Source organism: Plectropomus leopardus, chromosome 23 (genome assembly GCF_026936395.1).
Source record: "Plectropomus leopardus strain MGB_pleo_1.0 chromosome 23, ASM2693639v1, whole genome shotgun sequence".
NCBI classification, from domain to species: domain Eukaryota; kingdom Metazoa; phylum Chordata; class Actinopteri; order Perciformes; family Serranidae; genus Plectropomus; species Plectropomus leopardus.
The window spans coordinates 18,135,008-18,151,243 of NC_142198.1; the positions used below are offsets into that span (position 1 = coordinate 18,135,008).

General features: G+C 41.4%; 1 protein-coding gene across 3 annotated transcripts in view; it reads right to left on the bottom strand.

The window, feature by feature from the left end:
• Positions 1 to 16,236, bottom strand: part of svep1 (sushi, von Willebrand factor type A, EGF and pentraxin domain containing 1) — a 118,082-nt gene that overhangs the window by 66,361 nt on the left and 35,485 nt on the right. For all 3 annotated transcript variants that reach the window (XM_088073940.1, XM_042511964.2, XM_042511963.2), the window contains 2 exons: positions 14,582 to 14,837; positions 13,197 to 13,373 (listed from right to left, as the gene is read on the bottom strand). In XM_088073940.1, coding sequence (XP_087930066.1) covers positions 13,197 to 13,373; positions 14,582 to 14,837 — 433 coding nt within the window. The remainder of the gene's footprint in view (positions 1 to 13,196; positions 13,374 to 14,581; positions 14,838 to 16,236) is intronic.

A 16,236-nucleotide genomic window follows, 5' to 3' on the forward strand; every position in this document is an offset into this window, starting at 1 on the left:
AGCCTACCGACAGCTGTCACCTGGTTTCTGCTCTTTTTGGAGATGCATTTTGCTGTAACAGAATCAAAGACTGAACCCAAGATGTGTCTGTGTTTGCGACAATAAGGGTCACAAGAATTTTCCAACCTCAATGCATGGGTCACCTGTAGCAAAAAAAGTTTGGGAATCCCATCTCCCTGGAATGACAGGATGCTCTAAATCACATCGACAGACTTTCACTGAAGTCTGGTCTGCTCTCCAGCTGGAGTGTGGAGGGAAAAATGAGGGTGGGGGGGTGGGATGTGGCTGCTGCACAGCTGTCCACCTACACAGCCTCCATCTGGGGGGGAAACAGACCTCCGCTGATCAGGAGAATGTGAAACTTCTGCGATGTGATGCAAGGCAGTCTTTGGAGAGGAAACTGAGGAAGTTCAGTGGCTGTTCCATCGATGTTTGCCTGCTTATTATTCAATCCGATTCCCGAGGGAGAATGACTTCACCACAATTGCTAGATACCTCTTATGGATTCCCAAGGACAGGGACACTGTCCTGCTCGCTTATTACAGACTCCGGGAACGCTGGGTTTCAATGGGAGAGCGAGGCAAACCGCTAAACAACTGTACAAACACAGGTTGGTCCCTGGTTTGGTGTGCATGATTACAGATGAGAAATGTTGTGATAAAAGTCTGTGGTATGATCTCAGTACACTTGGGACAGCATAACATAAAGGGCCTGCTTTCATTTCCTTTTTAATTGTTACGTCACTGTGTTTTTACAAATTTGTGTTTTCACACTTCCTGATGTGATTTGAAGGGTTAGACAACATGCACACATACAGTGCATGCATGGGCAAAAACCACATGCACACACATGCTCGTATGCACACACTAATCCACCACACACTCCACCGCTCCCACAGTAGCCTCAGAATTGGTGTTTTCTTTTGGGATTCTGAGTTCAGGGATGTTTTTTGCTAAACAGACTCACTGACAAGACACAGGCCAATCCAGTATGTGCAGCATGATGCACAGTATGTGCATCAGAACTAGACTTTCTGTTATTCGATTTTTAACCACGAAAATCTGTTGAACTCCGACATATTTAAATATGTAGGCCTTGTGCTGTGTCCTAACAGCAAGCAAGTGACTCTGTCCACTCTGAATTCGTGCTCATCTGTTACGTCATGTAAACATACCACTCTATTTATCAGCTGTGTTCATGTAAACAAACCATGTAGGTTATCAGCTGTGCATTTGGGACCAAACTTAAGATGTAACCACTTATAAGAAGGGTGTCTTCCTACATTTGTAATTTTTTAAAACAGAAAACAAATGTTTTTGGGAGGCGGTGGCTTAGTGGATAGAGTAGGCGCCTCTTCTACAGAGGCTGAGTCCTTGCTACAGCAGTCGCAGGTTCGACTCCAGCCTTGGCCCTCTGCTGCATGTCGTCCCCTCTCTCCCCTACTTACTCTCTGTCCTATCCAATAAAGGCCAAAAAAAACCCCAAAATGTCTTACAAAAAAGAAAACATATTGTGATTTTTACTGGAAATGACATACTAAATAGCAAACAGCAAGTAGATTGTTATTGGTGATGGTTATTCCGGTTTGCGGGTTGGGTGTGGCGGATTGGTTCTCATAACAGGCCGGGTCGGCTTTAAAAAACCCTGACCCATGTATCACTGATGTGTTTCTTTATGTATATTTGTTTATGTGTTGTGTGCACATAAAGTAGATGCTGCTCTGAATGAGAGTCACAAACAAACTGAAAACACTTTGGTGTCTCTCTGCCTCTGTTGTCCTTCCAACTCTCCACGCCCAAACGCCATCACATACCAACGCAGACAAAAACTTAGTCATGAACAAAATATTTAGACTGACACACAACAACTTTCTAGAGTTGAAGAAGCCGTTGTGTCAGAACAGGAGCTGATTGGTTGGTCAAAGAGCGAGAGAAAAAGAAAAAGAGACAGATGTTTCTCTTCCAGAAAGCTGGCAGCTGCTGACTTCCTTCATCCTTAGCCTGTGACCTTTAACGTAGCGTGTGTCCCTCTTCACCACCTCCCACCAAACTGAAGAGATTTCACTCCACAGCTCACACACACACACACTGACACACACACACTCACACAAATGGGAAGATCAGAAAGTGAAAGGAAGTAGGCGGGCACTGAACGAGCACTGAAGAGGGTCGGTGAAAATATCCAGAGACGGATGAGGGTCACAGAAAGGGACAAACATGTTGGATTTGAAGAAGGGCAAAGGCCTTGAAAAAGAAGCTCGAGAAAAGCACTTAACATGCTAAAGGAGAAAGTCGTTCCACCTTAAACTCCCAAGGGCACATTTGTCACTTTAAATTAAGTGTGAGAGAGAGATGGAAGCACAAAGAAGTAAAAATATTTTAAGTGCAAAGAGTCAAAGCAGAGACATTTTTTGCCTCCAAACAGATTGCACTTTGTCATCAGTGGGTGAAGTTGGTGGAACACAAGATCACGACTTAAAAAAAGCTTATCATTTTTGGCAAGAGTGTCAGTTCACAAGGGATTCATTATTGATTTTTATTTGTTTATAAATTCTTTATGCAGTGTTGCATATGTTATCCTGCAATTAAATTTGTTTTTATAAAGAATCATAGATTATCTTTAATGAAAAACTAATAAACAAACTTTATCACAGACTTACAAATATTAATGCAAATTACCCACAGTAATTGGTTTTACAAAAACAATCAGGGGATTATCAGGGTCTATTCTAATATCCATAATATTTCTGGTTATAGTAGCAACTGAAAGCAACAATTTTGAAAAACTGTTTAATAAATGTAGCAAAAAACTAGACAAAACAATGATTTTAGTCCCTTAAATGTGAGTTACTTGATGATTTTGTATTGTCTTAAACTGAATATCTTTTTTTTGCAGTGTTTAAGGATATCACAGATCACAGAAGACTGATTTATTACCAAAAAAAAGGTTACCAAGAGCTTTCAGCTACAGATATAAACAGTCAGGAATACACAACAGCTGGCATATCTGTGCTAAGAGTTTGTGTTGCGTCTCTACCATGTCGCTGATAAGTCCTTAAGATAGGAATCAGATCAGAATGAATTTAAAAGGTAATCTCAGTCATTTAAAAGGCTGAAATGGGGCAATTATGCACAGTAAAATTACGTTTTTATTACAATTTTATTGTGTATAGAGCCAGCATATTTTCACATCTTTTATTTCAACCACTCTAGAGTTGGTTATTGTCACCACAGCGGAAAGACAAACCAAGTCGGTTTTGTGAATTTTGTTTTCTTTCTATCGACTTTGAATAAAGTGTGTTTTACCGGGATAAAATAACTGTATATTTACATGGAGTCTGGTACGTGGGAGCGGTTTCTGGGCTGTTTCTGGTTGAACTAGAAGGATCTTACTTATTAATAAAAAGGTCTATCTCTGTGGGGATCCTTTCCATAATGTCAGAAACTTAGAATAATAACCTGAGCCTGTCAGTGGCAAAAACAAGCACTTATAGTGAAAGCAAATAAACGAGGAAAACATGCCCTTAGTGGTTACAGTGCAGCGTTCTCGCTCAATACTGGACTAATTTTAAAGTTGTTGTTCGCATTAGTCACTTAGACACAAAAACATGGAAAAATAGGGTCCAGGTTACCCTTTGAGGTGTTTCTGCTCTGCTTTATCCTGCTCTGTAAATGTCTCATTTTCGTGTGGGGCACCTGGCGACACGGTCCAGTAGCTGGAGAGGTGCTCGGAAAGATGGAGAGAAGAGGGGAAAGCTGTGAAGGCGGGGAGCAGGGATGAGGCTGAGCAGTGCAAGGCAATAAAAAAGAAATTGACGGAGCGATGGAAAGAAAGATGGACGGAGGAGGAGCGTTAATGACACAGTGAGGTTCTGCCTCGCACCACTGGCTGTTTCACGGCTCCTTGTTTTTCAAACTCTCCTGCAGAGGAGGGTCCTATTAGGCCCAGTTTATAGCCTCTCTGCCTCCTCGCTCCTTCATCTCTGTCTCTTTTTTTACACACAGAGTGGCCTCAGTTTATAACACAAGTCGTGTCTGCTTTACAACATCCCTGACCTACAAACACGGCAGCAGTAGTCATCAATTAAGGCTTTTTACAGACCTATATGTGTCGTTTAATGAGGGGAGGCAGGGTGAGCTAAGGCTAGAACATGTGGCGTTGAGGGAGGGACTAATATGGATTTCAACGCTGCCTGTACTTTAACACTGATGTATACAATCTGCTCTAAAGCAAAAACTTCAAACACCAAATGACATGAAAGACTGTCCGAAAACACCTGAGGGCAGCTCAGACACTGGGCTCTTTTAAAACCAGCAGAAAAAAAGGCATTTTTGGTGAGATGCCAAATTTTCTTTCAATTGCTCAAGCTCCTGTTGTTTTTATTTCCCTCACATTTCATCTAACATTTCACTTGTTAAAGGATTACTTGAGTTTACTGGTTTTCATCATAGCTTTTACCATCACTTCTATCTGTCATAATAACATTGTACTCACAAAGTAAGAGCTGAGACGGGAAACACGCCATCATGTCCAACAGGACAAGAAACACATGTCCAGGTGATCAGTTATATAATAACAATCAAGCAGAGCAGTTAAGCCTGGATATCTGCCACTTTATGTGGAGGTGAAACCCAAAGTAAGCACACTGAATATTTCAATAATAGTTCACCATTGACAAAACAAAAATAGAATTATAAGTTCTTCAACATTGCATTTGTTGTTGCCATGATGAGTCTGGAGAACATTAACACTCACCATGTTGCTTTTGTCTTTAATGGAAAAGGATATAATTATCATTTATTACTGAGACAAATGTCTCTGCAGTGGTTACGGATATTTATCAGCTCCTCCGATTGGCAGTGATCAAAACGTGACACCTGGCTGGACATGCTAATTTTCACTCCTTTTTGAGTGAGTCAGTCACCTTGGACTCTGTGTCAGACAAGAATGTAGTCTCAACAAACTCGTTGCAGTTTACGTCCATGTCGATCGATACGATCGGCAGTTAGTCTCAAAGTGGGCATGTCACAGTGGCCTTGAATTCTAATTCGTTCATCCTCGAGTTGACGTGGATGTTTGGCCCAAGTGTGAAAAAAATCTCAAGGCGCTTTTGAAATATCAAGTTCATGAGATCACAATGACCTTGACATTTGAACTATTACCCCCAAAATCTAATCATTTCATCTTCAAGTCCAAGTGGACATTTGTGCCAAATTTGAAGAAATTCCTTCAAGGTTTTCTTGAGATATCGCATTTACAGGAAATGGTACAGGTGGCTGAGTGGACGGACAGAAGGACAAAAGGACGGACAGCAGGGTGGACAGGACATAAAAACACCTGTAACATTTTCTACCGCACTGGCAATGGGAAAGAAATCTACTGCCTATTTTTAGCAGAATTTCCTGTGTTTAAAAACCTGTACAGACCTGCTTATTTTAGTGAAAAAAGGTATGGGACAAAGTTTGCTGCTTTGCATGACGGGACAAGGCTGCAGAGTTGCAGCTGGTCCTCTTAAGGTGTTCAGCTTTCACAGGTCGATTTATACAGAAAACTCACTAAAAAGTTTTAACCTAACTTTATCCATTTCAGTGCTCTGTAATCACATTTCGATGTTTTGTTTGTCTGGCTTTCATTAACACAACATATCAGAATATCACATTTCAGGTTGTAAATCACGTTGCAGTTACGTTCCGTATAAATAATCTTTATAACTGAGCTTATTAGTGGTAGTATTTGCACCCTCCCTCTCTCTGTCTGTCTGGCACTGAGCCAGTCTGATCTCTGCCCAGTCACTGAAAACTCTCCATCCACCCACCACAAAAGATGCATGGCTCGGGGGTGAGGAATCGCCCTCCCCCTCTCTCTCTCTTTCCACTCTCTGCTCAAAGAAAAACACAAACTTCCATCCAATTACTTTAGGCAATTATTGACGGCTGGGGGGAGTCATGGTGGTGGTACTTGACCCCCTCCCTACAAACCCTCCTCCGCTTGTCCTCAGGAAATCCCAGGCATTTGCCCCCCCCCCTCATAATTCGACCAGAATTGAGCCAGAATTCAAGTTGAGCAACCGAAGCTTTTATTTTCGCCACAGAGACATTGAGAAACAAGGAGCTGGACGGACTCAGACACGCTGTACAGAAGCAGACAGTCTGCTGCGGTTATTGATGCTGTGGGGATTAGGATGAAGGAAATAGAGAGTCTTTATACACATGTTTATGCAACATGTTGGATGAGTCGGCCAAATTCACCTCCTCTGGTAGAAATATATTTACTTTTGAAAACACTGAAGTGCAAATTACAGCGACAGAGCAAACAGAAGGCCAGTGTGTCAAGTATTGGGCTGCTTTCATCCGTCTGCTGGCAGAGGCTCTAATGACATTTTGGTAAATGACAAGGTATCTCGAACAGCAATGGCTGCAGTCCATGACATCTGCTGTACATATTCATAGTCCCCAGATGTTATATCTTAATGTTTTTGACCTCCAAAGCCTCCTCCAGTGCCTTCATCAGGCTATTTCCAGAAAATACTCATAGTTAATAGGCAGGTTGCTATGATTTCTTTTCTGAGTGTTGGCAATAAACCTCTCAGTGACTCTTTTGGCCTTTCATCCTGCAGCACCATCAGGAGGAACTTTATCTTTTAAGCATCAATGCTGGAAAGAGAATTGTTTTTATTGGAGATATTTTTGAAACTTGTAGCCTGTGAGGTTTTAGGACTGCAGCCAGTTGGTCATTTATATATAATTTTAGCAGAACAACTCTATTAATTTAGCTTTTTTAATTAGGGCTGGGCAATATATCGATTTGACGGGGAACTGAATTAAAAGTGAAACTTACTTATGCTCTCTTCAAAACCAGACTCCGTTGATAAAAATTGCAATTTTTACCTCGCTGAACACAGGAGCTGCTGGTCTACCACTGTCTTGATCAGTAAGTTTGTGTAATTGTATGTCTTTGGTGTTTTAAAGGGTTAATAGCCAGAACAATCTACAGGGGCTGAGTGTCTTGTTGTATGTATATGTATGTTCTCTTCATTTACTGACATTGTTCCTAACTCACAATGTAAATGGACCCCTGATGGCTCATTTATTAATGCAACCTGAAGCTTTGAGAATGTACTATTTCTACACTTTTTTGCTATTTCTATATTTTTGGGGGATGTGGTTTACCCTCTAAGTACCCATTCACTGGAGGCATTCTTGGGGATACATTTATAATTGTTATTATATGATGTGTTTCATTTTTCTACTCTTTCTTGTATATTGCAGTATGTCAAATAGTTAAGTGGTTGTTTTTTGCACATGGGGAATGTGATTGGTTGCTGACTTACAATCACTCCCCTATTTAAGAGTGCTACTCATTTGAGCCAAATTGCTGGCCTGCAAATAAAAGTGATATTGCAAGTCAGAAAGTGTGCGGGAGTCCTTTTAAAGCTTTTTGGTCAATCCGTCCCTCTCCGATGCACCTGTCTCATCTGATAGACGTGCAAAGTGTTCTTTTGTTTGACACATACAGTGTGAACATTCAGGTCATGTTGTGATGATCAACCTGTTCAGATTGAGCACATAAATCATGAGCTTCTGCTTTTTATATATACAGTCAGAGGTTTAAAACAAATTTAAACCGGCTCTAATTGTGGAATTTATGCCTAACTTTTAAGGTTCAAGACGTCGTCTGTGGGCTACAGCAGGAAAATATCATGTTATCAAGATATGAGCTGCTGCCGGGAATGCTGTGAGCGTGAAAAAACACACCCTCCTCAGAGCTGATACAGGAAGAATTGCTCAATGTTTACAATATTAAGTCAATAAAAGCCTCTCGATCCCAAGAGGTGACACGTGGCAGCAGTGAGCTTCAACTCGATGGTTTGTGGCGAGGAAGACACATTCGCTGCATCTGCTCTGTAAATATTTGTGGTCTTGATGTGAATGACCGAGAGATCCCAGGAGGAGAAGCCTCAGCATAAATTGAACGGAGGAATTGAAATGACAACAAGAGAGGTGAAATTTGCTAAGGAAATTTATAAAAAAGCGTTGAAATGGGAGGAATGTTGCAATCATTATTTCTTGAGTGCTATCGCTCTCCAGCCTCACCCCCCCGCCCCCTTGCAGGGGTCCCCAGTGTAAATGTTTTTTTTTCTTGTTCATCTCATCTCGCTCTGAACTGTCACACACAAGTATACACTACGCAGGGGATTAACACATGCCCGACCACATCGTGTTTGTGGCGTGCTTTGCGTGCACACACCTCTGAACCATTAAAACATACCACATTCAAGGATCTGACACATACCAGATGCCTGGCAGTGGTGTAGAGCTTTGCTTGTTTATATCACCTGGGAGAGTACAGGCGCGACATACTGTAGTCATAATACATTACAACACTGGTACATTTACGCACACTAAATTAAAATGCTTTTTGCTGCACACTTGATTTAGATCTGTTAACCCTCTGAGACCTCAGAAAATTTGTTTAATTTCTTGCAAGAACATGGAGAGAAGGCAGTAAGCACCTTAACAAGACATAGCCAAAAAAAATAGCCAGAGATAAGTGACAAGGTAAAGTAAAACCCTATACTAATCGTAAATACAGTTTTCTGGACATTTTCCTCAAGCTTTTTGATACATTTCTCAAGAAATAACTAACTAACTAAGGAATTTTCTTGTCATCTTTTACTGATTTCTAACAGTCCTTGGGACATTTTATTCCACATTACTCATTTCCTTTCCCACATTTTTTTCTGTATTTGCTCAGGTTAAATACATTTTGAAAAGCATTACAAGCTGCACAAGAAAACTGATGTCAATCCAGGTTTTAAAGGGTTAATAATTGTTAATAAATATTTGTTTCAAAGCTCTGAGGCAAGTAGAAGTTTGTCAGTGAGTAAGGTACGTAAGTAAATCAATGAACTTACACCAGTACGGTTTACAATAATGCAGTCTTACCAACGTTTCTCTCAACCATATTGGTCGTGATAGGAGGAAGAAATATGTTTTATTGATTTTCAGAGTCTTTATCCCACAGAAAAATGGGTACGAAACATTTGTCTTCATTTCAACCATTCATCCGCAAATCACTCCTTCCCTACCACCCTCCCACAGGATTACAGGTTACAAAATAAATTCAAGTGAAGGAGGAAATACAGCATAACTTCATCAAATAATTGTTTTAGTTACTCAAACAAAAGTAGAAAGAGAGGGTAAAAATAAAGAACGAAAAGAAGTGAAAAAAAATAAAATTTTTAAAAAAGTCATAAATATGAAATGATATAATAATAATAATAATGACAAAAAAAACAAAGGAACTCTCTGCTGTAATGCAACATTTATAGGTACCAGGCCAACCAAAATTTCTGATATGTCAGAAATTCATCCAAATGTGATGGCTGCTCAGGAGCAACTGATCAAACCCTGCTCTCCGCTGTAAAATGCACGGCAGAAAAGCACCCGATGAAGCAAAAACTTCATAAAAGGGGTTGTGTAGCATAAAAAATATATCAGAAATCTAATTCTGTCTCACCTGCCTTGCTTTATTGTTCTTTTCTTTCCTGTTATTTCTGTCATCTTGTTTTCTCCCCCCCCCCATTCATCCCCAGCAGAGTCATTCGGAGCAGAACAAAGCCTGCGCTGACACCACATTAACACAGTCCAGACCTCCTGTCACTCTCTCCGGCTACAGAAGAGGCTGATAAGCCAGAATGTGTGACAGGAGGAAAGCATGTTGCCCTCCTGCACCCCCACATCTCTCACTTCATTTATCCACTTCCCATTCCTCTGCTGATCCGCTGCTGTGATGAAGATATTGAGAGCTTGAGACTGGAATCTGAATAGAGACAACAGTGTCCTGTTTGGCCTGTCAGAGTGAAACCAAACTGCGCAGGAACCGGGTTCATCATCCGTCGTTTCTATCTGCTGGGATTCCAGTCGTGTTTTGTGGAAGAGGCTGTTTCACTTGGCTGTCGACAGATTCATAAACAACACTGCTGTGCGCTGTGGGGATTTGGGTAGTGTTTCCAACAGAGCCCCTCAGCCAATGATAATAATAATCCACTGACAGGCCTAAGGTTGGGTCATATTATTTTCAGATGTGTCAAAGACTGTTAAATGTGAGAAAACAAAGTCCAAAAAGAATAAAATCTCTCCAAACAGCCGTCTAGACAACGAGACCACCTGAAGACACACCGACCATCAAGCTTATGTAAGCCAGAGCGACGTCTGACTCTGTCTGCCACTCATGAGTCCTGACATCGCTGACGCAGACGTTGTACCCATAATTCACTAAACACCTTCAGTTCAGCCAAGCCAATTGAGGTTAAAGCAACAGAATATAAAGAGAGACGCTGGATTTTTTTTCTGAAAGCAGCAGGAGGTTTGTCGAGTTTACTTGTATGTTTCTTGGTTACGTACCGCTCTTACCACAAATCTAATTGCTTTTGGAGCCACTGCTACTTCAAAAGAGCCTCCTAAGTTATTAGAGAATAAAAGCTTCAATAAATGTGGCGTTCAAAAACATATACGAGGCTGTTTCGCACCACTTAACAAAACCAACACTGAGATGAACGAGCCTGCCAACGTATCCACAACAGCAACCCCGGTTAGTGGCACATACTGCAGCCTGGGACAGCACATTGCGTCAGCTCTATAGCATGACGACTCATTGACGACAAAGTGTCCGCAACAAAATAGCCAACTCCTCTCCCATGATGCATTGTTATAGGAGAGACAGACAGAGGAAGCCGTCCTCTGGTTTTGCGGTTGCAGCGCCTCGCTGTGTCCTTCCTTCCTCGACTCCGCAGTCTGCTCTCTGCTATTAATTAAACCATTAAAACAGATTAATAAGCAGAGTGGGGCTCCAGTCTCGACAACATCTGATGGGAATTAGGGAGGCGTGCTTTTTGGCACGATGACCCCGATGCCCTTTCCTTTGGCTCTCACTTTGAAAATCCTCCTCCCTCAACCGCTTTCTTTTCTCTCTTTTTGGGACTTCTAAACTGAATTATTTAAACTTGTCTGTCGCTCAAACGGCCCTTTTCCCTTTCGCTCTCTGCCTGTTATCTAAAACATGTGGGCATGGAAAGGAAGACCTGGAGGGCAAATACAACCAGGATTATGGCCCATTGTTTCCTATTATTAGAGCAGATTGTTATCCAGATTTCTGTGACTGTTTCCTCTGTAAAGCACACTCAGGCATGATTTTCTTCTTCTTCTCTCCCACCTGCCTCCACGCACAAAGGGTAAGCTGTCTGACTGACTGAGATTCAACGCAGCCATTACTGAAACACACACATCAGCCAGTGCATCTGCTCGTCATTCTGCTCTCCAACAATCACACAGTTCCTCTCTGACTTTATATATTCAGTGCAAAAATAATGTATCAACCCTTAACCTTACACTGTAATGACTGAGACCACCTGCGTCAAATTGCAGCATTACGCTGTGTAACTTGGAGATTTAACAGACCACAGGACAGACATTTCGAAGACAAATTAATGTGTAATTACACAGGCTGCTGGCAAGTGTTTTCACATAATTGTCTACAGTGTTGGATTGATTTTAAGCAACACACTAAAGCAAAACAAACTGAATGCATCACAAAGTTCTGCATGGGATGTTCCAAAAGAATTAAAGGCTGGATTTGAGGGTTTTCACATATAAAGAAGAGTCTCTGCTTCAATACAAAGAGATTTCTATGTGGGAGTCAGTAAATATGAACTCATCTCATCATCTCATTTAAAAAGATTTTATATATTATTTCTATGGAGATCATCATAAAGAAGTCATATAGAAAAAACTGACTCTAGAGGAGGTCAGGAGGACATACCGAGAAAGATAATGGGAAACAAATGGGTTTTTTTTTTTAAATAAAGAAAAGAGAGAGTGAAAAAGCCTTGTGCCCCATATTTCCACTCTGCATTGAACTCTGTTTATAACTTTAAATTTACATTCCTACTTTTCACATTACCACAATTTCAGCTTGAATTTACAGCATGTGGATCTGTATAATTTTCCAAACCCGGTGAATAATTCCATATGTGTGTGTGTGTGTGCCAATATTAATGTATGCATGGACATGCCTGCATTCGCATCTAAGATTAACTGTTTATGATTACACACACACACACACACACACACACACACATACACACACAAATACACACGATTACAACTTTCGCTGAAGATCTTATCTAAAATGATGTTTGTGTGCAACCAAGTAATAAGTCCAAGTGCCCCGACATCATAAATAACCAGTAGTAAGGAACAACAGGGTAAAAGCCAGAGCTCTCTGGCAACACATGAAACTGATTTTTTTTTTAAATGGATATGTATGAAACAGAAGTGGGAGGCGAAGCAATAAGAGCCACAGGAAGAAAAGGCCGTAAGTTTTAAAAAGACAGCAGCATTTTTGGTGCATGTAGAGAAGAAAGAAACGGATGTCTGAGATGTGATTTAAAGGAGGAAATTGCAGGCGGAGAGCGAGAACACACACAAACACACACTGTCTCGGTACTCCACCTCGACGGCACATTGCTAAGTTTGGTGATAGTGATCTGCCCTGTGGACAGCTTACACTGCTTTAAGTGGACAGGCTGCTTATTTAACTTTCACCCACAGTGAGCTCCTCGTGATTTGGAGGAGATGCTGACAGGTAAAGGAGATGAGGACAAGAGGGGGAGAAAATATGAGGAACTTCAAATGTCTTTCTTTAAGGTATAAACAGTTTTAGTGCTGCAAGCTGAGCAAAAAACAGCGTTGGGCAGTTTGTGGAAAGTGGTAACAAACAAAGAACAGCAATGCTAAACATGCCACAGACACAACCTTGAAGAGGGTTGTTTGTTGTTTTGATTGCTGTTGTGTTAGAGTTAAGTGTTATTTTTTTAAGTAGTCTTAGCTCTGTGTCTAATGTCCTTTTTAGTTTTTATCATATGTAGTCAGCCTCACTTGAAGTCAGTTTTTGGTTGACTGAAAGTCTGGTACTTTCAGTCTTAACCCTGTCAAAGAAAACTGGTCTACTCCTTTTTTAGTCTGATCAGATAATTAGATTATTGAACATTACAGTCAATCTAGTCAGCCAAAAACCAATAATTTTATCATTTTACTCAAACTTGCTTCACATGGGATTTTATCTTATCTGATGAAAAAACAGGTTGAGTGATTAAGTTTGGTATCACAGCTGAGACGGAGGTCCGTCTGTCCTACCTGTGCACTCGTGCTGCAGACCCTTGCCGTAGTATCCCTTCTCGCAGATGCAGTCGTACTGTCCGGTGTGTGTGCCGCACTTACAGCTGGCCATGAGGTCGCAGCAGTCCCTGCCTGCTTCACACAGAGAGGAGCAGCGCGACAGATCTTCTTGGATGTAGCTGCCTGTCGGGAGGTCTGAGGATGGGAGAGAGAGAAGTTCAGGTTGCAGTTGGATCAGATTTCACCATTCAAACAATTTAACTTTAAGTGTTCAGTTGATGAAAGGTGTGGGGGGGGTGTCTGGCACAACTCTATCTACTTGCATGAATGAAGAAAAGCAGTCTTAATGCTTTAACAGGCATTGTAACCACACAACGGACATTTTTGAAATTGCTTCACTAAAAACTTTTTCTTCGTCTTTACAATGCATTTTAGAATTCTGATTATACTGCAATTCTATTCACTTCTATTTTATTATATTAAATTGATTATTTGTTTTTTTCCACCATACATTTTAAACCGAAAATATGGCTGCACTATAAGGACACTTAAATTACATTGCTAGCTGTCCTCCTGCTCCTCTTTATTTTCATCTTAGTGAGAGAGCAGGAGGGTACAGAAGGCAACAGAGGAGGAGGAGATACACCTCTGGTGTAATTTCTGATCCATGGCCAGTGAGAGAGGCTCAACATGTGGCTCCATGTTTAAAAAACCTGAGTCAGCAGAGGCGTTAGACAGACTTCAAGACAGACGGACCGGAGGCTGAACTGATAGCACGATGTGTGCTGGCTTTCAATTCTCACGGCCTAATTCTTGTCTCGCTGATCTCTACTACTGCACCTACTGTCTGGGATTTCAGAAGCTGTGTGTGAGAGTGTAAAAATACAGTCTGCAAGTTCATGTGCAGGATTTATAGCTTTCTGCACACTCAGAGCTGTACTCAAGTGTGCTATTTTATGGTGATATTTTAAGTTTTAAAGCCATGACTGAATCCCTCTTTGCACTAAATTGTGGGAAGTCCCCCTAAAAGTGTGGGAAAAGGGCCTCGCTCTGTCCGATCTGTATGAGAGGGCAGCCTAATGGCTGCTGGCAGTACATAACAGAAGAGACCATGAGAAATTTAAGTTGTCAGATTCCATCTGAAATATTATCGGCTTCCTTTTAAGTGAACATTGAATTCTAACAGGGTCAAATACTTCACTTCAGAAATATTGCTACAGGTCAAATGGTGATGATGGGAGCAGTGAGGTTTCAAAGAGACAAAGAGGGGCCGCGGTAAGCTTCAATTTACCAAAACACAGGGTTCAATGTAACTCTATTGTGCATCTAAAATGGGAGAGATGGAAAAAGGGGGAGATCTGATGAAGCTTTACAGCTGGGAAGTGAGATCACACCCGTCATACCTTCATGCAGCGCTCGACGAGCCAGGGCCTCAAACTCAGCAAAGTTGTGCACCAGGTAGCAGTGCTGGTCCTTGGGGTGCGAGGCCATGTCGTGGAGCTCCCTGATGTTACCCTGCCAGATGCCCAACGTGAAGATCTCAACATTACGTTCCCTCAGAGCTGCCGCCACCGGGCGAGGGTCTCCGCCGTTGGAGTAGCCATCAGTAATGAGGAAAATGACCTTGCTGGCGTTGGCACGGGAGTGACGGAGGATTTGCTGTTAGAGAAGAAAACATAAAGTAATTGAGTAAAAGAGTAACTGACTGAATTTTCAAGTTTAGACATTTAGACTGGGATGTTGCACTTGCAAAGAACTAAACATTTTAAAGGGACAGAAATGATTTTTTGAAGCGGGATTGCTTCAGTTACCCGTCAGAAATGGCTGTCTGACAGCAAGGTAAAGTGGTGAAAATATTCAACATATAACGTAGACTTGAACTGACATCACTTATTTTAGACGGCTAAAATAAGTTTTGCTTCTGCTTTCATCCACAGCAGTACATTGCTCAGCTTCTGTAGTGGTACTCTTTTTTCTTTTTCACCTTCTACTGTAAATAAAACACTGACTGTGGTTACATGGACATAATTAACCCGTTTATGAGGCTTATCCTGGTTATTCATCATCATATTCGGGGTATGGTGTTTACATGAGCACAGAGAAATCAGGTTATTCAGATTCTGTGAATACATCTTAGTGCCTTTCAGAGTTCTCCAGCTAACATGTTTCTCATTAACAGAATACGCCAATCAAAATCTGGTTATTCCTGTCTGTGTAAACACACTGGCTGACTAAGTACCTTATATAACCCCACTTCAAAAAAATCAAAACTATTTCTTTAAGCTGACCCACAAGACAAAATTGTCTCCTTGTTAGTGGAGTCATGCTGTTACTGTTTTGCAAGGCTGACCGTTCAAACGCACACAACCCGTTACTCCAGCCTGCCAGCACGCTACCAACACAGCTCCAGCTTTAGTGTCATGACTAAACTGAATAACGAAGAACGTCACACACAACCACTAAAAACAGCCCTCAATTCTAGGTTTCTTCAAAACCCTACATCAGCAGGACAGGCAACGAGGGCACGCTGGGGAGGAGGGACAGAAAAGAAGGAGAAAGCTCTACAATTGTAATTATTTCTCTTACAGACTGCGCAGCTGCCTGCCAGTGGTCTGAAACCACCAGAGAACACTGGGCAGCACAGACCGGGCTGCCGTGTCCGCCCCAGACACCGGCTACAGTTCCCAAACTAACTTTAGCCACCGTTTACAATCCACCACATACAATTAGACAGGACATTAAAGTCAGAAACATATCTTTATTTTCTCTAGAGTAAAGAAAAAACTAACAGGACCATCTGCTAGTTTTGCTGTAGGAGCTGACAATGTCAATGTTTGTTGTAAGAGTGGCTTAAATTAAGTTTAAACTGGGTAAAGAATGGATAAAAAGAATTTGGAGCAACAAGGTGGAGAGAAAATAAAAGAAACTGAAGAAGCAGAAGGAGCCCAGATGAAGTCAGCAGGACAAATATCCGCTTACTTACTTAAGGTCATGGATACATCATAAAGAATTAGAGAGTGAGGGAAACAAAGGAAGTGTGTTGGGAGGAGGTGGATGA